The sequence below is a fragment of the Sparus aurata genome, chromosome 6 (genome assembly GCF_900880675.1).
Source record: "Sparus aurata chromosome 6, fSpaAur1.1, whole genome shotgun sequence".
NCBI classification, from domain to species: Eukaryota; Metazoa; Chordata; class Actinopteri; order Spariformes; family Sparidae; genus Sparus; species Sparus aurata.
In genome coordinates, this window is record NC_044192.1 from 35505961 (window position 1) to 35528605 (window position 22645).

Sequence of the window (22645 nt, forward strand, 5' to 3'; positions counted from 1 at the left end):
AGATAAAGGTCAGTAATTTCATACACATCATCAGACATTGCAAGGTTGTGCTTAGCCATAAAGTGATTACATAAGTGAAACACATCCTCATCACAAGGATAGTCCTTAAAAATACAGTCCTCTCGACATATCTCTAACTTCATTTGATCAGCTGGCTGCAAGAAATTCTGAGACCCATAAAGATTGGGAACCGCATAGCTTATTGAAGGGCGGACATTTGGAGCCCGAGGATTGTTGGTTCTTCTTATGCGATGATCATTCCAGACAGTTACAACTTCATCAAGAAGAAGAGTGAAATGTTTGTGTGAAAATAATCTGTTTATGCCATTATATCTCATAGATACATCTGTGTTGATAAACAATATTTTGAGGATACTATACCTGTATGGTATTTTGGAAGTAAAACTGGATCAGTGATTTGTCAATGAAGCTGTCAACAAAATAGCCATCTGCTTTCAGCTGGTCAAAGTGATCCATTCAAAACTGGACACATTCACTTCTCAAGGTGCACCACCAACGTTCAATCCTTTGATTGCCAGTACTTGTACCTAAAGTGACACACTCCGTACCATTCTCATCCTCACTGTTGTGCAGAAACTTTTGCATCACTGCAACATGTGTATTCTCAGTGCCGAGATCTAACCTGATTTTCTGTGGACATCCATTGTTTTCGGTCACAGCATCAATAAAATAACCTGCAATAATACGAGGGTCACTGTTGGTTTTGTATGCTTCTAGCCACATAATTTTTCTTGAATAGCCATCTATGCACCCACTGATACATATGCCATATGGCTTTAATTTATCGTACCCATCTATATGCCATACATAGTTTGGCCCTCGACTGACATACATCCGCCATCTCAAACGGTTGTGTACACGCAGATCCATCCTATTTCTGTCCATCAGTCGCATCAATTGACGCACAGTTTCTCTGTCAGTAACTAGCCCGGCTACCCAACATTTTTGGTGCATCCATCTGTATCCGTGCTGTTTGCCAGATGTTTGTAGCTGTTTCTCTCTAGAGTTCGAAGGCTTAGTTTGATATTGTGTGATTCCTCCAAGAGTGCTAAAATTTCACGATTTGTGAATCCACGTCTGAAGTAGTCTTCAATGATGGTATCCATTTAGGTCTTGTCTCGCCAGCTTGCTTCTGTTGCTTTGGCACATATGAGGAAACAAGAAATAGGCCTAAGTTAACACATTGAGATACTAAGTCATTATTTTGAGATACTAAGTCATTATTTTGAGATACTAAGTCATTATTATAAGATACCATCTCATTATTATGAGATACTAAGTCATTATTGTGAGATACTATCTCATTATTTTGAGATACTAAGTCATTATTTTGAGATACTAAGTCATTATTATGAGATACTAAGTCATTATTTTGAGATAGTATCTCATTATAATGACTGACAGGGTCTTCTTTTTTTCCATCACAGTGGCAGAAATGGGCTTCCATATATACACAACAGCCAGATTGGGTGTTTCTCCGCTACATATTAACGCCTGTTCACGGTGTGTTTTCGCCTGGAAGGCTCAATGGAAATCTGGCACTGTCTTGAACGAAGTTAAATTGTGAGAATGCGCCATACACAAACGCCAGAATGAATGCGTTCACAATAACGTTCATCAGGCAGAATACAGTACGTTCAGTTCATGTTCGCCCAAAATATGAACAAATTCATGAACGATTGTTCATTGAACGTGTTCAGGCACAACACTGTCTATTTCTGGCGGATGCCGGAGCACGACGCAGCAATTCCGCCAAATTCAGAACCAAGCAGACAAGGAAGTCAAGCATGGAAACAACAATATAACATCCGGTTACTTTTCAAAATAAAACACTCCGTGTTGATACCAGCGAACAAATCTTAAAAAGAGACAAGCACAAGTTCTTCTGCTAATCCTTAAATCAGGTACACTTCGTGTTTTGTTTTTATAACACAGACCTATAACTGCGGTCGCGAGTGATCATGTGATTATCACGGGAACTCCTCGGCCCTGCAATGCCAGCTGTCTTAAGGTAGGGAACAGTGTTGCCAGATATCGTGAGAGAAACAAGCAAGCGAGCCTATGAAAATAATTCCAAAACAAGTGACTTCTCCATTCGTGTCAAAAAAAAAAGAGAGAGATTATTATACTTTGCACACACACAGATATCACCCTGAATCCAGAAATGTATTGCATTGTATCATTGTATTTATTTTTGTTTTTATATGTTATGATCCTTTTTTGTTTTAGATTTCCATGGTTGGTGGCAGATAGTGTGGGTTTTACCCATCTGTGGATGTCTAAAGCTGCTCAATGTCCTCCTAGATCCACACTATTGAATTATGTTTTACAGTGTACATATATCTATATTTTGTCATTCTCAATATTTTTAAATACTCCCCTTAATGCTATTGTTCTTTATGTGTCCTGTCCTCTTCCATGTCTCTGTGTGGCTCAGGTCCCAAATTTACAGTAAAACTATATTTGGTGTAATCAATACATATGTGGACTGTCATGTCAGACCATCCAGAGATGGATCATAAAAAATACCCCAATAAGTTTTCCAACAGTTGCTTGATACAATAATTCAGACTGTGTTTAGTGTCCTTTAATGTCATGAATAAAAACAAGTTATCAAATATCTATAGTGCCCCCTCCTGGCAGATATAGGAACCTGCGTCTGTACATTGACAGCAGGGAACAGTTTCTGGTGTAGCCAATAAATTTACACATTCTCATTTCAGACTATCTGAGACTCTAGCTCTCAAGCAGCTACATACTGGTTTGTTGACATCGGCGTCTTCCGGTAGCTAGACCAAACTAGTCAATCCATCAAGCGTGCGCTTACTCCCTCACTGGCGGAGACAGAAACGTATTCCAGCATTTTCGTGTTTCTGTTCATAATGTACATATCCATGTTACAGCCTGTCATGAGCCATGAGCCTTACAATAGCCTGTTAAGCCTGTTAAGTGCACACTCGATGGATATACTAGTTTGGTCTAGCTACCGGAACACACGGATGTCAACAGACAGGTATGTAGTTCCTTGCACAAACACACTGTTTTAACTACTTTTTTATTCATTTTGAGTCATAGACGCTACTGTGCTGTGTTGTAAGATGTCTGCTGATGTTGCATAACTTTTGGTGTGAGATGTGGAGCATGTTAAGATGCTTAAAACACAGTGTAAAGTTCTGACCCCATGCTGTTAGCGGTCAATGCTAAATCTCCGTTTCACGGAGCTCTGTAATGGTTGGACCAAATGTGTTCACGTCTTCAGTACTGGCAAGTCAAGGGTAGCTTGAGCAATGAAGCTGCATGTTTAAATTGACCGAATATCTCCTTTAAGCTTGGACAGCATCCTCCTCTCTACCACGGTTATTAGAGTGTCCAGCTCCTCCCCCACGACATCACCGGCCCGCCTGATCAGTTTGTTTAGTCTGTTGTTATCTGCGACCTTCAGCCTACTGCCCCAGCATCTGACAGTGAAGAAGATTGCACTGGCCACAACAGACTCGTAGAACATCCTCAGCATCGTCGAGGAGATGTTAAAGGACCTCAGCCTCCTTAGAAAAAAGAGTCGGCTTTGGCTCTTTTTGTAGACTGCCTTGGTGTTTCTTGTCCAGACCAGCTTATTATTAAAGTACACCCCCAGGTATTTGAGTTTGTATTCCCCCTGGATGAAAACAGGGGTCACTGGTGTTTTCGCCCTCCTCAGATCCACTATGAGCTCTTTTGTCTTTGTAACGATGAGCTGCAGATAAATCCGTTCACTCCAAGTGACAAAGTTGTCCACAACAGTCCAGTATTCATTCTCATCACCCTTCTCGATGCAGCCAACTATTGCTGAGTCATCAGAAAACTTCTAAAGGTGGCAGGACACTGGTGGCAGTACAATAGTTGGTCAGAGGTGAATAGGATGAAGAGGAAGGGAGAGAGGACAGTCCCCTGTGGGGCCCCAGTGTTGCTGACCACCCTGTCAGACACACAGTTCTGTAGGCGTACGTACTGTGGACTGCCCATCAGGTAATCAACAATTCAGGACATGATGGGGGCCTCAACCTGCATGGCAGTCATCTTCTCACCCAGTAGAGCTGGACAGATGGTGTTGAAAGCACTGGAGAAGTCAAAGAACATGACTCTCACAGTGCTCGCCGGCTTGTCCAGATGAGTGTAGACTCTGTTCAGAAGGTAGATGATGCCGTCCTCCTCTCCCAGGCGGGGCTGGTAGGCAAACTGTAGTGGATCAGTGAAGGGCCTGACCATAGGCCTTAGCTGCTCCAGGATGAGCCTCTCCAGGGTCTGCATGATGTGAGACGTCAGGGCCACCGGTTTGTGGTCCTGAGGGCCGCTAGGATGCGGCGTCTTTGGCACAGGAACGAGGCAGGACATCTTCCACAGCACAGAGTGTGGCAGGTGCAGGCTCAGGTTGAATAATTGACTGTCCACACATCTGGAGGGCACAGGCTTTAAGCACCCTGGGAAGAACACCGTCAGGGCCTGCAGCTTTGCTGGAGTGGAGTCTCGTCAGCTGTCTTCTTACCAGGTCAGGCATGCAGAACACTGTAGAGGTGACAGTTGGGAGAGAGGTGAGGTCCTCAGGTTGTGGAGGACATGCAGACCTGCCAACCTTGTCAAAATATTTTGATTTGATTACCACTTGTGTTGTGCTGCTTTTTTTCGCAGACTTTTGCAACTCCATTGCTTTGCACGCAGTAATTTCCCCATTCACTGGCTGTAAATCGGTTATAAAAAAAACAATAAAACCTATATTTTTGATTACAATACTTTAAATAAAGAAAATATAGATGCAGGTCGCAAGCATGGCCACTGTTCTTGATATTTATTAAAAAACTTCTGGGGGACATGGACCCTCTTCTTTTTGGCAGGTCTGCTGCCCCGTCACTCCCTGTCTTCATCTCCCTCATCTGCCATGGCAGTGGTTGCAAAACTTGCTGCAAAAGATTTGTTGGCTACATGTTTAAACTGTATAAATAAACACATTCCTCCTTATATACAGGCCTACTCTATCTGCAATGGATATATATAAAGGCTAAAATACACACACACGCGCACACACACACACACACACACACACACACAGATGCACCGCTGCCTCTTCTTTCTCTTTTTTCTTTGACGATCTATTGGGGTCATTAGGGGAATATGATCAATATATTTGCTAAGAAAAAACACCTCGCAAATCTTTTTTTTTTCTTTTTTTCACTTAGACTTCGGCTCGAATGTTTCCACAGTGAAAGTAACGTAAAGCGTAAGGGTTCACATTTACCAAAAGCTGGCAGGTCTGCTGACACACGCACACACACACACACAGTTTACCTTTTTAAGCGCCAACTGCAGCGACTGGGGAACGGAGGACGGAGAGGGAGGCAGAGGGCAGGAGGAGGCAGGGAGGAGGGGGGCGGGGATGTTACGCTATAGGTTCGGTAGACTCGTTATTCTCCGCTTTTCTACAATGATTGGCTGAAACTGCTTCACCACGCTGCTTCATCGTGTTGTCAGACATGAGTACCGCACGTGCACATTTGCCACAGAACTCACATGTCCGCAGCTTTTTGCGTAGTTTAGAGGGGCGAGTTGTACCAGCGCATTTAGATGTCAAATTGCGTACTTGCTACGCAAAATGTCTACAGGTTGGCAGGTCTGGACATGATGTAGAGCAGGGGGGAGGGGTGAGTAGGTGGGTGTGAATTGAGGTGGAAGGGGGGCAGACAAGTTGTCTGTAAGGAGGAGGAGTCGGGGGAGGTAAAGTGGCAGTTGTTGTTGGGCAGCCAGCAGCAGAGTCTTTTGGGAGAGAGGCCGCAGTATCAAACCTATTGAAAAATAAGTTCAGTTCATTGGCACGGTCCACACGGCCATCCAACCCCATATTACCAGTCTTCTGGAACACGGTGATGGTTTTCATGCCACTCCACACATCCCTCATATTGTTTCGCTTGAGTTTATTCTCCAGCTTTCTCCTGTAATTGTCTTTAGCCTCCTTGATGTTAAGTTTGAGTACCCCCTGAACTCTCCTCACCTCATCACTATTGCCATCTCTGAACGCCCTCTTCTTCTCATTCAGGAAGACCTTAATATCCGTACTGATCCAAGGTTTATTATTAGCATAACAGGTTACAGTCCTAGCAGGGACACTGCAGTCCACACAGAAGTTTATGTAATCCGAGATGCACTCTGTGAGCCCATCAATGTCCTCCCCGTGGGGCTCACAGAGTGCAGGCCAGTCAGTTATTTCAAAGCAGCCCTGCAGTGCCTCATGAGCCTCCTCCGACCACCTCCTCACAGTCCTTATGGTAGTAGGCTTCCTCTTTACCAGAGGCACATAGCAGGGTTTGAGGTGAACCAGGTTGTGATCTGACCTGCCCAGAGGGGGGAAAGAAGAGGAGATGTATGCATCCTTAATGTTAGCATACATAAGATCCAGGGTCCTCTCCTCTCTGGTAGGACAGCTCCAGGGGCGGTTCTAGGGGGGGGGCAACAGGGGCCAGTGCCCCCGTAACTCTGAGTCTGGACCCCCCTGTGGGCCCCCTGACAGGGAGTCTGCATCAATAATACAATGACAGATTTCTTGCAATGATTTTGTACTGAAGGAAAAGGCAGAAATAAAGTGTCTCAGCAGTTTACTACCCAATCAAAATTGCTGAAATTGTAAACACTGCTTTGTCTGAATGAGGGATTTATCCTTTTTTCCGGGTTGTATGTGCCCCCTAACAAAAAAGCTGGCCCCAACCTGGCCTCCCTATTAAAACTGGTCTAGAACCGCCACTGGACAGCTCACGTATTGTTTGAATGTCGGTAGAACTGTATCCATGGTGACGTGGTTGAAGTTGAAGGTGTTTAGTTTGAAGCATGGAGATGGTAGTGTGTATGGTGCTGCAGGCAGATGTTGGGTTTGCAGAGGGAGGGATGTACATGACAACAGTGATGACATGCAGGATCTCTCTAAGCAGTTGGTATGGACGTCCAACGGCCAGCAGTTCAACATCCGGGCTACAGAGCTGTTTCTTTAATTGTGATGTGACCAGGATTACACCATCTGCTATTCACTAGAACGGCAAGCCCCCCCGCCTTTCCACTTACCACTCTCGGTACAATCCCGGTGTGACAGTTTAACTGGCGTTCATTTTAACTGGCGAGGGTCCCAGAAGTGCTGGAGGTGTGGTTTGAGAATCCCGTCTGGAGAGAGAGGGGTCCTCGGACATGTCCGCTAACCAGGAAAAACATACTGATTGCCCTGCTCATCGATCCAAGTCATGTATATGTGTATTCGTTTTGACGTGGCATGAACTCTACTATTCCACACGGAGATGCCGACGTCTGCGACCTGCAGACCTGTTAAACGAGCGCTGCAGAGCACGTAGTGACAGTGTAGGTGACTGTGACGATGCCTGTCCGAAAAAACGCAACTGTCTATAAATCGTCCAAAAGTGCGTGTTGTCGGTTTCATATCTTTGTCGTGAATGTCTGTACTCAAACAACTCATGGGTGGAACAGTATGAGGCATTTGTTCACGCCGAGCGGCTCGAGAGCAGCGTGGAGACGCTGTTAGCTGTTGGCTGTGGGGTTGAGTGTGCAGCGTCCAGGTTAACTTGTGACACCTGTTACCATCGGGTATTTCTTTCATTCCGCGCTGCGCTCAAATGGTTACTGAATGAAAGCCACCATTCCCAGCCGCATACATAGTTATTAAGCCAAAGTCAAGTCGATGTGAAACCTGTATAATGTCATATAGCCTGCTCGTCAAAGAGTCTACAGAGTATGTTGACATCCAGCCCGAACTCAGCGTGACGTCAGTCAGCTGTGGCAAAGCGAGAGACACCCAGATCAACCTGTGATATAAACACCTGTACCGACCGTCGACCGTGGTTCATAGGAAAGCCCAGACATGTATCTCACTCTTCTCAAGGTATAACGACGGATATAAGAAGGGAGAAGTTGACTCCCCCTTCACTTAAAATAATTTCCCAGTCTGGGATCATTAAAGTAATTCTATCTATCTACAGTGTGTGCGTGCGTGCGTCTTTTGTGCTACTGTGTTGAACAGTTTGTGAAGCATCCAAGTTTTAGAATTTTGGCTGTGTTCCCCATTTGTCATCATTTACAACCACTAAATCAATCCATGTGCAACACAACAGCCCTGTGTTACAGCAGAAAACAAATCCAACATCGTGGTGGACAATATTACATTCAAGATGCAATGCAAGCCCTATGTCCTCTCACACAGTACCAAGAGTGAGCCACAGTTGTTACAAAAGGAAAGAAAACAGTAATGTCAGCAGGACTTTATTTTAGCTGTCACATCCTTCACAAAAGTAGTCCCACACAGTAGACCAACACATGTGGTGTAACACTACATGCAGCATTTCACTCAATCTGAACGGGAAACACATGATTTTGGCAAACAGGTAAGCTATTTTGCGCCTCTGCAGCGGCTCCCTGCGTGCCTCTTTACATTAAAATTAATCTTTTTTATCATCATCAGTGTTTTAGGCCTACAGTGATTCTGATATTCTCCGACATAAAATGTTCAGCCTACACACAGAACTGTAGGCTATCTGTTTTTATCAAGTTGTGATTAATTGAATGATCCTGAGTTAACAGCACTGTATTTTAAGTTCAAGCCTGGGGATGATTGCTGTATGTGGTTGAGGATAAAAAAAGGATTAACTTACTGGAGTGGACTAGAATAAAATGTAAACTGTCTTGTGTTCTTTTTTTTTTGGTTGGTTGTTTTTTAAAATTAGAATAAATAAAACACTATGCGTCTTATTTATTTTCAAATGAGGCTACTTTTTATTTGGTATATTTTCACATTTCTACTGTATGCTACTTCTTTTATTTAATAAATACACCAAAACATGGCATCATTGAAATGGAAAAGCGAAGTTCAAGTATATTTTACTGTAATAGTAGCCCACTACAGAGTTGCCACGTGACATGTCATGTAAAAATATACATTAATGTTTATTTTGGCTTCTTATAAAACTTAATAGGCTACGTTAGACTGTCTAGGCTGCATTACCTTCATCATAATTCACAAATATGTTTTGCAGCCCCAGATTTTTGTGGTGAGGGACTGAATGATTACTTCACTATCTTTTGATAGTGAAGTTTGCTGACACCTGCCCTAACTTCTAGTGAGGAGTCAACTTCTCCCTTCTTATATCCGTCGTTATACCTTGAGAAGAGTGAGATACATGTCTGGGCTTTCCTATGAACCACGGTCGACGGTCGGTACAGGTGTTTGTGTCACAGGTTGATCTGGGCGTCTCTCGCTTTGCCACAGCTGACTGACGTCACGCTGAGTTTTGGCTGGATGTCAACGTGCTCTGTAGACTCTTTGACGAGCAGGCTGTATGACATTATACAGGTTTCACATCGACTTGACTTTGGCTTAATAACTATGTATGCGGCTGGGAAAGGTGGCTTTCATTCAGTAACTATTTGAGCGCAGCGCGGAATGACAGAAATACCCGATGATAACAGGTGTCACAAGTTAACCTGGACGCTGCGCACTCAACCCCACAGCCAACAGCTAACAGCCAACAGATAACAGCGTCTCCACACTGCTCTCGAGCCGCTCGGCGTGAACAAATGCCTCATACTGTTCCACCCATGAGTTGTGAGTACAGACATTCACGACAAAGATATGAAACCGACAACACGCACTTTTGGACGATTTATAGACAGTTGCGTTTTTTCGGACAGGCATTGTCACAGTCACCTACACTGTCACTGTGTGCTTTGTAGCGCGCGTTTAACAGGTCTGCAGGTCGCAGACGTCGGCATCTCCGTGTGGAATAGTAGAGTTCATGCCACGTCAAAACGAATACACATATACATGACTTGGATCAATGAGTAGGGCGATCGGTATGTTTTTCCTGGTTAGCGGACATGGCCGAGGACCCCTCTCCAGACGGGATTCTCAAACCACACCTCCAGCACATCTGGGACCCTCGCCAGTTAAAATGAACGCCAGTTAAAGTGTCACACCGGTCAGGCTGGATGATGTGGAAACCATCCACGGAGGTGTTCTGGTCCGAAATGTCCCTGTGCAGCCATGTCTCAGTGGAACACATCAGACTGTACTCCCGGTACTCCGTGTGGCTCCGCGTTAGTGCCGTTAGCTCATCCATTTTGTTGCTAACAGACCGCACATTTCCCATAACAACAGAGGGGAGACACGGCTTTCTCCTTTCCATAAGCCCGTCTCGTCTCGACCCTCCGTTGCTTCTCTCCTCTGCATCCCCGGTGTGTTTTTCTCCAGAATTAAGGTGGTATGTCTACTGGTCTGGCCACAATGCCGGCCGGCATTAACGCGATCAGCTGTTCTCCAGAGTAAACAAAAACAGCTTGTCCCGATGGAAGCGGATTTAAAAAAAAAAAAAAAACAATACGAAAAAAGCACAAAAACTCCATAAAAACGAACTCGTTAGAGAGGGCAGGACTTCACAGAGTAACAGTGAAGAAACAAGAACAAACAAAAAGGAAAAAAAAAAAAAAGTTAAAGTTCAAAAAAGCAAACTCAAAGGCTGGAGCAACGTAACAGGCAGCCTGCAGCTTTCGCGCATGCGCACTAATTACAGTGGGAATCCTCTGAGAACTCCACCTTTTTGTGTAAACTCTACTTTTTGGACATGAAATAAAATATTTTATAACTCACTCGATCTCTCCTGCTGGTAAGAGTCTTCCTCTTTACATCCTCCTTGGTCCCCACCACGCCCTGCTTCTTACTGGCCTTGTAGGAACTTAAAAGCCCTGTTGCAGGCCCCTAGTGAATGAAAATTACAACACAAATACCATGTCATGAACTCTAAATGTATTATTTTAAGGCATCTCAAAAGCATAGTGATCACTCAAAGTCATTAGCAGACAATTACCAATTAGGTCCCCAGATTAACGTAATCAGACTTACTTCTAACTTGGCTTGTGCCCCAGTGTAGCTCAGCATCTTTAATGGCCCCATCACAGCCCGGGTCACTTTTTCATTGTGATCAGAACGGGAATCTGTGTGTGTGTGTGTGTGTGTGTGTGTGCTCATTCAGCAAAACATGTTACAAAAAAAATAAATAATAATAACTAACTGTGTTTTGTAATTTTCACAAACAGTGGCAATTCAGAGGGAAAGTGACAAAAAAAAACATTCTTGTCCTCTGGCTTGAACTGCCATTGCAGCTTTGTGAGGCTTCTATATGTATGACGGACCAAGGCCTGTAGGGATATAAATACAGTGGCGTCCAAATGTCTGCAATGGAGAGGAGAGGCAATAAATACATGCTTGGATATACAAGCTAGCCATAGTACATGGATTCTTGGACATACTGTACACCAGTGGTTCTCAACCTGTGGGTTGGGACCCCTCCACATGATTTTGGGGGGTCCCCAGATGACAGTGAAGTGACAATTTACTATAAAGACATTCCATAATCTAGAAAAATACCATTACTGCATCAAAAGTAATCAACAAACTATACTATAATAAAAACTGGTCAAACATTGTCAAACTGGCCAAGTTGTCAAAGAATATGAAAGAGGCAAAAGTTGTGAAAATAGCTGATCTAGAAGCTCAAGCGTTTGAGCTTCTAGATCGGCTATTTTCACGATATTTATCTGTAGAAACAAGTCAAGTGAAATGTAATGCCTCAACCCCTACAATTTCAAGTGCTTTTCAGGAGGTGGGTTCCCCCAGTTCAATTATGATTATTTTGGGGGTCACAGACTGAAAAGGTTGAGAACCACAGCTGTATACTAACCATAATACATGGATGCTTAGAATTTAGGGGGTCTCCAGATTATTTTAATATGAATTGTTTTCTGTAATTGTTTTCTTACTCAACAGTAAACATACCAACGCACAGTATAAGTGTACAGGGTATCTGGTATTAAAAGGTCTTGAGAGTAACTTTATAAATGAGCAAATTATTGGCCGGTCTCCATCTGTGAAATCTATGGAAGTATAATCTGCAACACAGTTTCATACACTATGTAGTGGGGGGTCCCTACTTCATTTCTCTCAGATAAAGGGTTGTTGGCCTAAAAAATGCTGGATGATAGAAAAGTATATACCGTCAACTCTGGTGGGATCCTTGTGGTGGTGGTAGAGGAGGTAGGATTAGCCTCGATTTTTTTCCAGCCTCTCCATCACGTCATCAAACTTTTTTGAAAATTATTTATGGTGTCAGAGAGGGTGTCGACACTCTTCTGCAGTTGTACGATTGCGCTAGAAATATGAGGGGGAAAAACTAGTTAACATTCCACTCTGATGAAGGCTGTGGCAAACACAGATGGAGATGGTCAAACAAGACAAAATGATACATTGCACTATAATGAATGTACACAAGAAATTGACAACTGTTCATGTCAACTGTTGGTTTTCCATAATAAAAATACACCCCATTGGTATGTTGGCATTGGTGGATAAAGATTTTTTTTTATTTTTTATTTTTTTGTCACATTCCTAAACCAATAATGTGATGATAGTCAAATTTTTCCCCCAGTGTTTCCCTATGGAGACACAAAGGACTTTCAGTCTCCATACAACACACCTATGGCTCTGGCAATTCCAGAAACACTGAAGACATTGAAAAAAACATTTTAAGATGTGATTTGTTATATGTCACCTCACGCCGCGCTGACCACCCAGCCACTGCAATGCCACCTGGCACCGCAAAGCTGCCGCCAGCGGTTATCATGGATGTTTATCTGCGGTGCGCGACCTCACGATGAGCCGCTGGTGACCGGCCAGGTACACAATATGGCAGAATGATACAGCGTCCACACACTCATCATGACGAAAACACATTTCAGATAATAAAGAAAAGAAGCCCACTAAAGATATTTACCTCCATATGTCATTCCAGGTTATCAACCCCAAGTTTGGGCGAGCGGCGTCCGGAAAGACGATCTTTCTCCCCCGCCAGACAGTGGAGTCCTCTCCAGGCGCAAGCAGCTAGGAGGTGAACGCGACCCAGACCTTGAGCAAGGCCTTGATCTGGAACGAGTCCTAGGCCTAGAAAACTTATTCATTCTCATACGGCCCAGCCTTTCCTGCACGGTATCGATGCTTTCAGCTTGAAATTGCGATGCGAATGCGATCCTGACGATACTACAAAATGCGGGCTGCACTTTAAAATATGTGGCGCTTGTTGACTCAAGAGCCAATCACTGCCACCGATGTAGACCACACAGCCAATCACATTAAACTTTGGATCGGTAAAGACCTGGAATGCATTGTGGGTCTTCCAGGTTGCCAACATTTTTTGCCATTTCAAATTATTTAGACCTATGGGGAGCCGAAGTCCGATCCATCTACTCCCGGCTCATAGGACATTGGAGACGCTGTCTTTAGCACCCCACTCATTTCCCTGATTGATTGCTTTTGTGTCTGTTATTATTTGTTATTATTATTTGTTGTCTGCCGCTTGAGCTCAAATTCCCATGAGCTGGAATGGGCCAGAAACTTTAAACTTGGCCCAATGATTGGAAATGATGTGCATCAACCTTTATCAAAATATGAGCCCATTCAGCCAGATGGTGGCGCTGTAATTAAGGCTTGAAAGTGCGATTTTGGGAAGGCCACGCCCCTCACATCGTAAGTCTGATTGACTTGAAATTTGACACACAAGTCCAGCTCCATGTGCTCTACAAAAAAGCCTCTTGGACCATGAAGCTCCACCTACTTAGATTTTTTGCTAATTAGCATAATAGTTTTATTAATTCATGGCGAGCTGGAAGGACCCAGAGACACGAAACCTGGTATGTTGAGTATAAATGACATCCAAATGCAGCTCCAAAAATGTCCTCCCAATCCGTCAGATGGGGGAGCTATAACAACTTTGAAACTTTGAACTTTGAAAGGCTCTCCCGCCAAGCCATAAGTGCTACCGACTTGAAATTTTTCATACACGTTCTCCTGATAGTACTCTACAAAAAAGCCTCTTGCACCACGAAAGCCGCTATTACAGATGTTTTGCTAATTTGCATAACGTTAAAAACATGGCAGCCAGGGACCCATGTATTTTTGCAATGGGCGGGGCTTAGAAATGATTGGCCATAACTCCCACACCCTTTGTCCTATCATCACAAAACTTGGTGGGTAGGTTCACAACAGGACTGGTAATCTGCCTACCAAAGCATGTTGAGCTCAACCTATAGGGGGCGCTATAAATGCCATTAGCATGAAGCTGAAAACCCAATTTGGGGAAATCTGGGGCTTAACATGGGTATGTGTTGCACAGAGCTTTGAGGAACACGGCGGCCGATGTCATCAACTGCAGGGGATGAGGGTCAGGGTGGCCGGTTTAGGGTGAAAGGGGTGAGAACCCGCAGATTGCTGCTTGCGGTTATATTTTTTTTGTTGTTTTTGTAATGCATCTCAATTTTACTTTGTTTTAAAAGTTTAAATAAAGCATTCAGAAAACATTGAGCTGAGATGACAAATCTGTAAGTATATTTATTGAGGAATAGTGATGATATAAGCTACAACTATATTGCCATTTTACTCAAAATAGGGTGTCATTATGTTCTATAGTGCATTATGTCATATTTATATTTGGTATATGACAAGGAGATGAATACTTCATCCATTTGATTAGATATTGTTTATGCCAAGAAAACACTGAATTTGCATCAGAGATTTTTTGCAATTCTATAGTGGGTCCAGAGTCAATAATGACATTAAGTGATTGGCCCACATTTGGCATGAAGCTGGCACAGTAGCATGCAGTAGGCAGCTTGCATAAGGCATGTGAACCAAACATGGCCCAGGTGTGGCACATGTGGCACTGGCTTGATATGGGCCAGTTGATGAGTGAAGTATTTGGGCCCGTTACAACCCAGGCTTGGATGGAAGCAACACAATGAGACTCCAGAACTCAAAAGTGAATGCTGAAACAAATAACTGCTTTATTGGGCTGAAACCCCACAGACAACAAAACAAAGGTGGATGGAAAAGGTCAAAGGTCGCTGGTGGATGGAAGCGTCAGCAAGGCCTGCAGCATAGACCTCAGCTGCTGGGCATAGAGAGAGAGAGTGAGGAAGGGGCTGGCCGGTCTTTATAGCCTCTGCTGGGCAACCGCAGGTGTTCCTGATGACCTGCAGGAAGTGACAAGGAGAGCAGACCCCACAGTAACACCCGGAGGAGACGGACAGGAGAGGCTCACTCCCACAGGACCTGTAACAGGGCCAGACATCAAATTGGAACTCTGGGCCATATTTGTTTAGCAAGTCTTGTCCCACCCTTAAGGCTCGCAGACACTACACAGACTTTTCTTTTGTTCACATCTCAAGGTCAAAGTTCACAAGGTCGCCATGTTTCTTAAATGACATTTTGGGCAGCCCTGAGGCCTTGCAACGACACAGAGACAAATGGTTGACAGATTCTGAAACTTTATGTTCTCAGGTAAAGCTGACACAAACTTAGTGTCCATCCATCAAATGGCGTTCTGGGCATCTCAGATCAGTTTCAGACCCGCACTAATTGTACATTCTTTCAGTGGAGGCTGGTGAAAAATATTCTAGGTGGGGCTGTGTGTGCCAGAAGCTTACGATAACTATCCCAATAAAAGAACCCAAACCAAAAGATACCATTGCTTTAGGCATAAACAATAATTATTTAATTGCCCTTTAGAAATCAACAGTTTGACAGATAATGACAATGATATGAGATGTATATTAGTGAATAGTCTTAATTAGAGGTCGACCGATAGTGGATTTTTAAAGGCCGATTTAATAACGATAGTTTGGAGCAGGAAAAAGCTGATGGCCAATTAATCGGCCGGTATCACTCACTCGCTATTAGCTATATGTTATTACATGTGATTAATATATAATTAATATTATATAATAATTAGGGCTGTCAGGCGATTAAAAAAAATTATCTAATTAATTACAGGATTTGTAATTAATTAATCTAATTAATCGCATTTTAATCTCATATCTGCTAAAGGTATCCAAATTAAAGAATTCGAATTCTAGGACATTACAAAATTGTATTGCATGACTAATCAATTTAATACACTAAGAAGAGAAGATCTGAAATCCCCATTTTTATTGGTGAAGTGCGTTTCATAAATGAAATTTAAAAGAAAATGGCCAAGCACATCCCAGCAAACCAATTAGGCCAGGTGCATTATTCAAAAATGCAATACAAATACACTTAAATAAATAAAATTTAGCGTTTAAATGATAAGTCAAGCTGGAGCAGCTTCGGTGATAGGAGAATTATTTTTTACAAAAGCTACAAATCACTGCGTTCTTGTTGATAGTCCCAACTTGCCGTTCAAAGGCCCTAGCAACGATGTGCTCGCCTCGCTCCCCTGAGTCGCGTCCATGTCTGTTATCACCCTGCTTTGACTAGCGACACAGGTGGGAAGTGACAAACACGTCCAGACAAGTTCCTCGGTGCTAGTGCTACCATGACGTGCCACTGCCAAGAAAAGAGTGAGGAAAGAGGATGTGCGCTTAGTGTTGAAGGAGCTGGAGGAGTGTCATTAAGGTAAGCAGGACGTCTCAGACGACGGAGCTACTTCTCAAAAGGGGCGAACTTCATCTGGCACTTGGACTCGTATGATAAACTGAAGCCATATTGCATTTGTCTCAATGGAAGTATTGATGGCTTCTCAAGAAAAATAATCTGGCTTAATGCGTACACAAAATGTAGTGGCCCAAAGTTGATCGGAGGTTATTACATAGAAGCAGTGCAGTGTTTAGGGGGCTGCCCTAGAATTGTGAGAGGCGATCTTGGAAAATGGCTGTGTTAGAGGCTTTCAGTGTTTCCTCGTCCCCGTTCACCCAGACGGCACCCTTGATAGTTACTTTGAGGGAGCCAGCACCACCAATCAAAGAATTGAGTATTGGTGGGGTTTTCTTCGCAGCCAGTGTATGGAGTTCTGCTTATCCTTGTTTGCAGTCTTCAGAGACGACAGGTTCTTTGATGGTGGGTTTCTGAACAAAGGCCTCCTTCAGTTTTGTTGCATGGGACTCATTCTGGTGAGTTAATCCATTATAGTGTTTTCATATGTGTGTGTGTGTATGTGTGTAAGAGAGGAGGGGTAGGAACAGAAGGAACGGAGAAAAAGATACAGAGAGGGAGGGATAGGAGAGAAAGAGGCAGAGAGGAGGGGAGAGAAAGAGGCAGAGAGGAGGGGAGAGAAAGATGCAGAGAGGAGAGGAGAGAAAGAGGCAGAGAGGATGGGAGGGAGAGAAGAGAGAGGCAGAGAGGGTGGGAGGGAGAGAAGAGAAAGGCAGAGAGGATGGGAGGGAGAGAAGAGAAAGGCAGAGAGGATGGCATTTATGGCATGGCGTCAAAACGAATGTATTCATTTAGTTCAGAAAAAAGAAAGAAAAAGAAAAACTAGATGAATAAAAACACTTAATGGATAAGGGTGAGGTTTATTTCCATGATGTGGGTGGAGGGGGAGCTAATGCTGAATCTTTAGCTAGCGTCAGTGTTTGCTCTGGGAAAGGGCTAAAATAAAATGCATATATCACATGTGAATGCCATCAGACTGATTGACTGAAGTGACCCCTACTGAATTATAGCAGGTCCAGTTCGTTGGCATCACATTTGGGAGGGAGGGTGTGTTGTTAGGCAGAAGTCTGTCATGTCTGCCGTATCCTCGTCCAGTTGAGCTGCTGGTCCGTCATAGACCTCCTCTGATGTTCAATATTTGCCACGTAACATTACTTAAGGATTATTTTTATGATTAATTTATCAATTTTTGTGTTCACAGTTTATAGGTCTCTAATGTGAAGTGTGCTAAACAACACTAATACACATTAGGCCTATTGTGGATTATTATGGACGATTGTGGCAGTGGATTATTGCTCTGAATAGATTATTGTTAGTTGCGTCTTAATTTACCACATTTATTAGAGTATTTATTGTGACAATATAATTTGAACACATTTGCCTACATTCCTACAGTTTAGATATGTTTTTGATGTATAACTTTGTTTTATTTAAAATAATCATAATAACACAAATTAAAGTCCATTTAAATTAAACTATACTATATATGGCCATTAATTCTGCCCACAGAATATAGGTTAAGACCATATCATCAGTTAGGCACAAGTAGTCCACTTTGTAATACTCTGTGAAAGATACACCAAAATATTCCTTCAGTATCACAAAGTGCTCATCACTCATTTATCTTGGTTTTTTACTCCAACAAGTACAATGTGTTGAAAACTACTTAAAAGTGATAACTTTGAAATTGGGTGCATGCTTTAAAGGGACACTGTGCTGTATATTGCGAAGTTTAAAATAAAAACACATTATAAATTTCTGCATTAGTGTAACATAACTCAATTATATAGTATGAATATTTGCTTAGGATCTATTTTGCTTGGCAACCTGAGGAGTTTTGTCTTTGCAGGAGCAATTCTTAAAGATTTTGGAGCTGCAGACCAGGAAGCAGCACGGCCGCCTTCAGCACCACCGGACCAGGATGTTTAAGTTTAAAAATGTTTTATAATTAAAATAAATATTTTTAGGGAACACTGCATCAGTTTCATTTATTGACCTATAGAGGATCTCCATTGTTTACCTTGTATGATAATTTTCTATCAGTTCAGCTTGCTTGGTTGGGTCAATTTAAGATGTTTGATTTTAATTTGAGAGAGATTTTCACGACTCTAGCCTGATTACCTCTTAAAATATAATAGACTGTTGCATCTTTGTGGATCACCTAAAAGGGTTAGGAATCTATCATAGTAGTTTGACAAAATAGGGGCCCCCAAACAGCATCTTGCATGGGGCCCCCAAACAGAAACGGCCCTGGTAAGTTGATATGCATGAACAGTTCTTCCTAAAAGTATTTGTATATTCTTTTTAACAGGATGAGTTGGATGACACTGCACACGTTTGGAATGCACACACCATCAGGCCATCGAAATACATAAACATCCCTAGCAGTCGGCCCGATGTGATGTATGCATTGCCTGAACTCTACGGAACAAGAGACTTCCTGTCCCCAGTTGATGATGAACATATCCAATTGTGCAAAGATCAATGTGTCTTCCGCCGGACAGTCCATATGATTCAGATGTATATGAACTATAGGGATGTGAATCTTTGGGTGTCTCTCGATTCGATTCCGATTCTTAGGGTCACGATTCGATTCAAAATCGATTCTCGATTCAACCGATTCTCAATTTAACCGGTTCTCGATTCAAAAATTGATACAATGCATAGTGTGTTAAGCAGGGGCGGGCTGGGGTTGAAATTCAGCCCGGGAGCTTGGTTTGGAGAGGCCTTTTATCCGATTGCATGACGGACGCAAGTGGAACCGTAATTTTAACATGAATACTTTATTTGCACTTTAATAACTGCAGGAGAGGATGGGCTTATTGTTTCTGTGTGACTGGAATTGGAACATCAACATATGATATCTTAATATAATTCTATGCAAAGACCTATTGCCAACCCAGTCCTACACACTGCATCTGTACCTGGCACTGTTTTTTTGGTGGTTCCTGCTCCACTTTCCTCCTCCTCCTCTTCCATCTCCTCCTCCTCCTTCTCCTGTCTTTCCTCATCTGTCTCTTCCTCCTCCTCACTCCTATGACTGGCATTAACCTGTCCCTCTGCATCAACTCAATGACTGACACTGGCCTTGTCAGCTAATAACAATAACAGCAACAAAGATAAACGTTATGGCACTTTTGCAAATAATTCACAGTGTTAGTGTTACGGATGTGTTGGATCAGGACCCAAATGCATGACTCGACTCTGGTTCAAAGTGCAACAAACAGTTTTTAATGTTCAAAAGGTGCAAGAATAGGTGCGAGGAGGAGGGGTGGTGCGAGGTCTCAGGATCCTGATGTGGGTGGTGATGTCACCGGGGAGTGCGTGGATGAAGGTGGCGTGACGTGAGGTCCGCTGTAGGGCAATGGCGATGCAGTGTGAGAGCTCCGGGGAGCTGGTAGCAGGCAGGCAGGTCCACAGGCAGGCAGGGAGGAAGCAACGCTCGAGACTGCACAGCAAGCACAGTAATCTAAAGAGGTAGCAAAAACACAAGGGAATTAGCTTCACAAGCTAAGCACAGGGCAAAAATACAAAGAAGCCAGGATCCAAACAACCACGTAGACTGACGAAACGATCTGGCGATGAGCAGGAGAGAAACCAGTGGCTTTATGGGAGACTTGATTGTAGAGTGAGTTCACCTGGCGCTGCCTGTGGAGAAGGAGCCCCGCGCACATGCACACACACAGCACAGACAGGGGGAGAGACACAGGAGGAATACAGACCGAGACACAAAAACACACAAGGAAAACGCAGGGCTGCCATGATGGAATCATGACAGTTAGAACACAAATACAATATAAAAATCAACATAACAAAAGTGCCACACACACAAACTGTAATTAAATTACCCACGTTAATGTCTTGAGCTGTAGAAACTGCTATATATTAATGTAGAAACAGAACAGAAAAACAGGATGTATAGCCTATATATTAAAATATTATCTTTTTAACTTTGTGTAACCTGAGCACCCTCACCCCTCCTCACAGCGGGCGCTGTGTCTCGTGCACTGATTGATGGGCGGTCACTCCTCTATATAGCAGGTGGTTTCACCTGGCGTGCCCTCTCCTTTTGCCGTTCTGCTCGTCCTCAGTGGTGGCGGAGTGGATGTCAGCGTGGCGAAGCTCAGGTGGTGTGGCTCTGCTGGCGTTGGAGCGTCCTTGGCATCTTCACCACAGATGCACGTTATCTCTGCAGCGCATAGGTAAGGCGCAGTAAAGCGCACCGCTGCCTCTTCTCCCCACTCACTTGTCGATTGTGTAAATGTGACACAGTTGTCTCCGCTGCAGTGTGGCAGACTGCTGGTGCCGTGGGGCTGGGTCGTCCCACTGGAAGCCCATCTGGGTGTCGTTGTGTTCTCCACGTGGTAAGTCGGCGTTGTCCGCTCCTCGCTTTCCATTCTGTTGTTCCGCCTCCAGCTGATTGCTATTTTGTGTGTTGCCTTAGAATATTTATTCTGACTCTCCACGACGCTGTGCCGGTGAGGACAAAAACACCGAAGCCATCACCTCCTGGACCTACTGCTGTTTTGGTTGTACTGCAACTGTGTTTTGTGTCTCCTCGGCTCTTCGGAGCTGCGTCGGAGGTCAATTGACCTCAGAGGCTTGTAGCGGAGCTGGCACCGGGGCTTAGATTGCTGCCCCTGGGAACTTCATTAATTAATATAATTAAGATTTGTATTGTGTTTTGGGAATGAGACTCCTCTCTATTAATTCAGTTAACATGGTTTAATAACCTTTTTCTAGATTTGGTCTTTGTCTTTGTTTATTTCCCTGTTATTCAATTAATGTATTGTTATTCAATTAGTGTGTGTGTGTGTGTGTGAGAAAGTGGCTGTGCTAGGACTGTGAGGCTTGGTTATATTTTTTTGTTTGTGGACAGGTGCTTTGGGCCCCTGACGGTGACCTAATCCCTGGTGGTGGACCCTTTTCTTCACGAGTGTGTGTGTGCAGTGTCACGGGTGCTTTTGTTAATTCTCCCTCCCTTGATTTGATTTCGGGCACCAAGGTAACCTCAGCCCTGTTCACCTCTTCATTTGGCCACAGCCTAGCAGCAAGTGAGTCAGCCAATGATGTCTGTTTTATTAATAAACTGTTAAATAAAACTGTTTAGATTTTTCTAAAAACGTCTCTTGCCTGTGGTAATTTCGGACTGTGCGACCTGTAATAAAGGTAATCAATTATTCCTTTTCCACAATTAACTATTTCCTGGGGCGAAACTCCCCAGGTGGCGTTGTCGGTGACACCTTATTACCCTCCACTTGCCACATTTGAACACAGACTCCCTCCTGAAATATGTTTTCTTTTGCAATAAGGACATTAGTACGGAGCCCCTTAAGGGACATGGAGGAAAAAAAAAAATGATGGGTGAAAAAAAAAAAAGATGTCATTTTTGCGGGATCTCGCAAAACCTTTGCAAGATCTCGCAAAACCTTTGCGAGATCTTGCAAAACCTTTGCGAGATCTCGCAAAGACAATTCTCATCTTTAGCTGACAGGAACTCAAAATAATGACTATATTTCCAGCTAGAAAATGCGCATCTCTCTCCTCCCTTCATTGTTGTTTGTGTTTGTATCGCTGCGTGGTGTTACACGTGAGTTGTGCTCATGCTGAAAACGTGAATTGTGGCACACGTGACATCACTCCCCGAGTCAGGAAGAAAGCAGAACTATATATTTTTACTAAGGAAAATGACAGAAATAATGATAAGTAACTTTAATCTGATTACTAGTTTGTAAATGTTGACGTGTTAATTACTCGTTAATGAAAAAAGTGGTCAGATACCGGCATCACTGCGCAGATAGTCTTTTTTTAAGGGGTCCGGGGAAATTTCGAAAATTTTGAAAACTGGGCTGTTTAATGATGCAATTTCAACATAGTTTGAGAAGGAAAGGAAGGCCAATCGTTGGGTCCTCATCGTCATATTTTAATCACAAATAAAGCTAATTTTCCCTCACTATAGGCCTACTGAGTATTTTTTATATATTACAGCCTATAATAAGACCTGTGCTGTGTGCATAGGCTATAAGAGCAGGTAGAACATTCCTTATTATAATTTCTTGGCTTCATTGACTATCTGCATCAGGCCTGCAGGAG

General features: G+C 43.3%; 1 protein-coding gene and 2 long non-coding RNA genes across 4 annotated transcripts in view; 1 reads left to right on the forward strand and 2 right to left on the reverse strand.

Moving 5' to 3' along the window:
• The window catches only part of LOC115584018 (uncharacterized), a 57499-nt gene extending 50331 nt beyond the window's left edge, over positions 1 to 7168 (reverse strand). The window contains exons 1-2 of one of the 2 annotated variants that reach the window (XM_030421345.1): positions 7102 to 7148; positions 3207 to 4563 (exon numbers count right to left, since the gene is read on the reverse strand). In XM_030421345.1, the coding sequence (XP_030277205.1) occupies positions 4039 to 4392 (354 nt within the window). In that variant the 5' untranslated portion in view covers positions 4393 to 4563; positions 7102 to 7148 and the 3' untranslated portion in view covers positions 3207 to 4038. Of the gene's footprint in view, positions 1 to 3206; positions 4564 to 7101 lie in introns of those variants that run through there. The other variant, XR_003984469.1, reaches the window with a different exon arrangement.
• Positions 7169 to 19760: 12592 nt separating this feature from the next.
• On the reverse strand, positions 19761 to 20277 carry LOC115582803 (uncharacterized). The gene is made up of 2 exons (XR_003984257.1): positions 20107 to 20277; positions 19761 to 20021 (listed from the first exon to the last, which is right to left on the reverse strand). It is a non-coding gene; the product is annotated as an uncharacterized LOC115582803 (long non-coding RNA).
• A 217-nt stretch (positions 20278 to 20494) lies between these two features.
• LOC115582802 (uncharacterized) lies at positions 20495 to 21669 on the forward strand. The gene is made up of 3 exons (XR_003984256.1): positions 20495 to 20754; positions 20840 to 20916; positions 20997 to 21669. It is a non-coding gene; the product is annotated as an uncharacterized LOC115582802 (long non-coding RNA).
• The last annotated feature ends 976 nt before the right edge of the window (positions 21670 to 22645 follow it).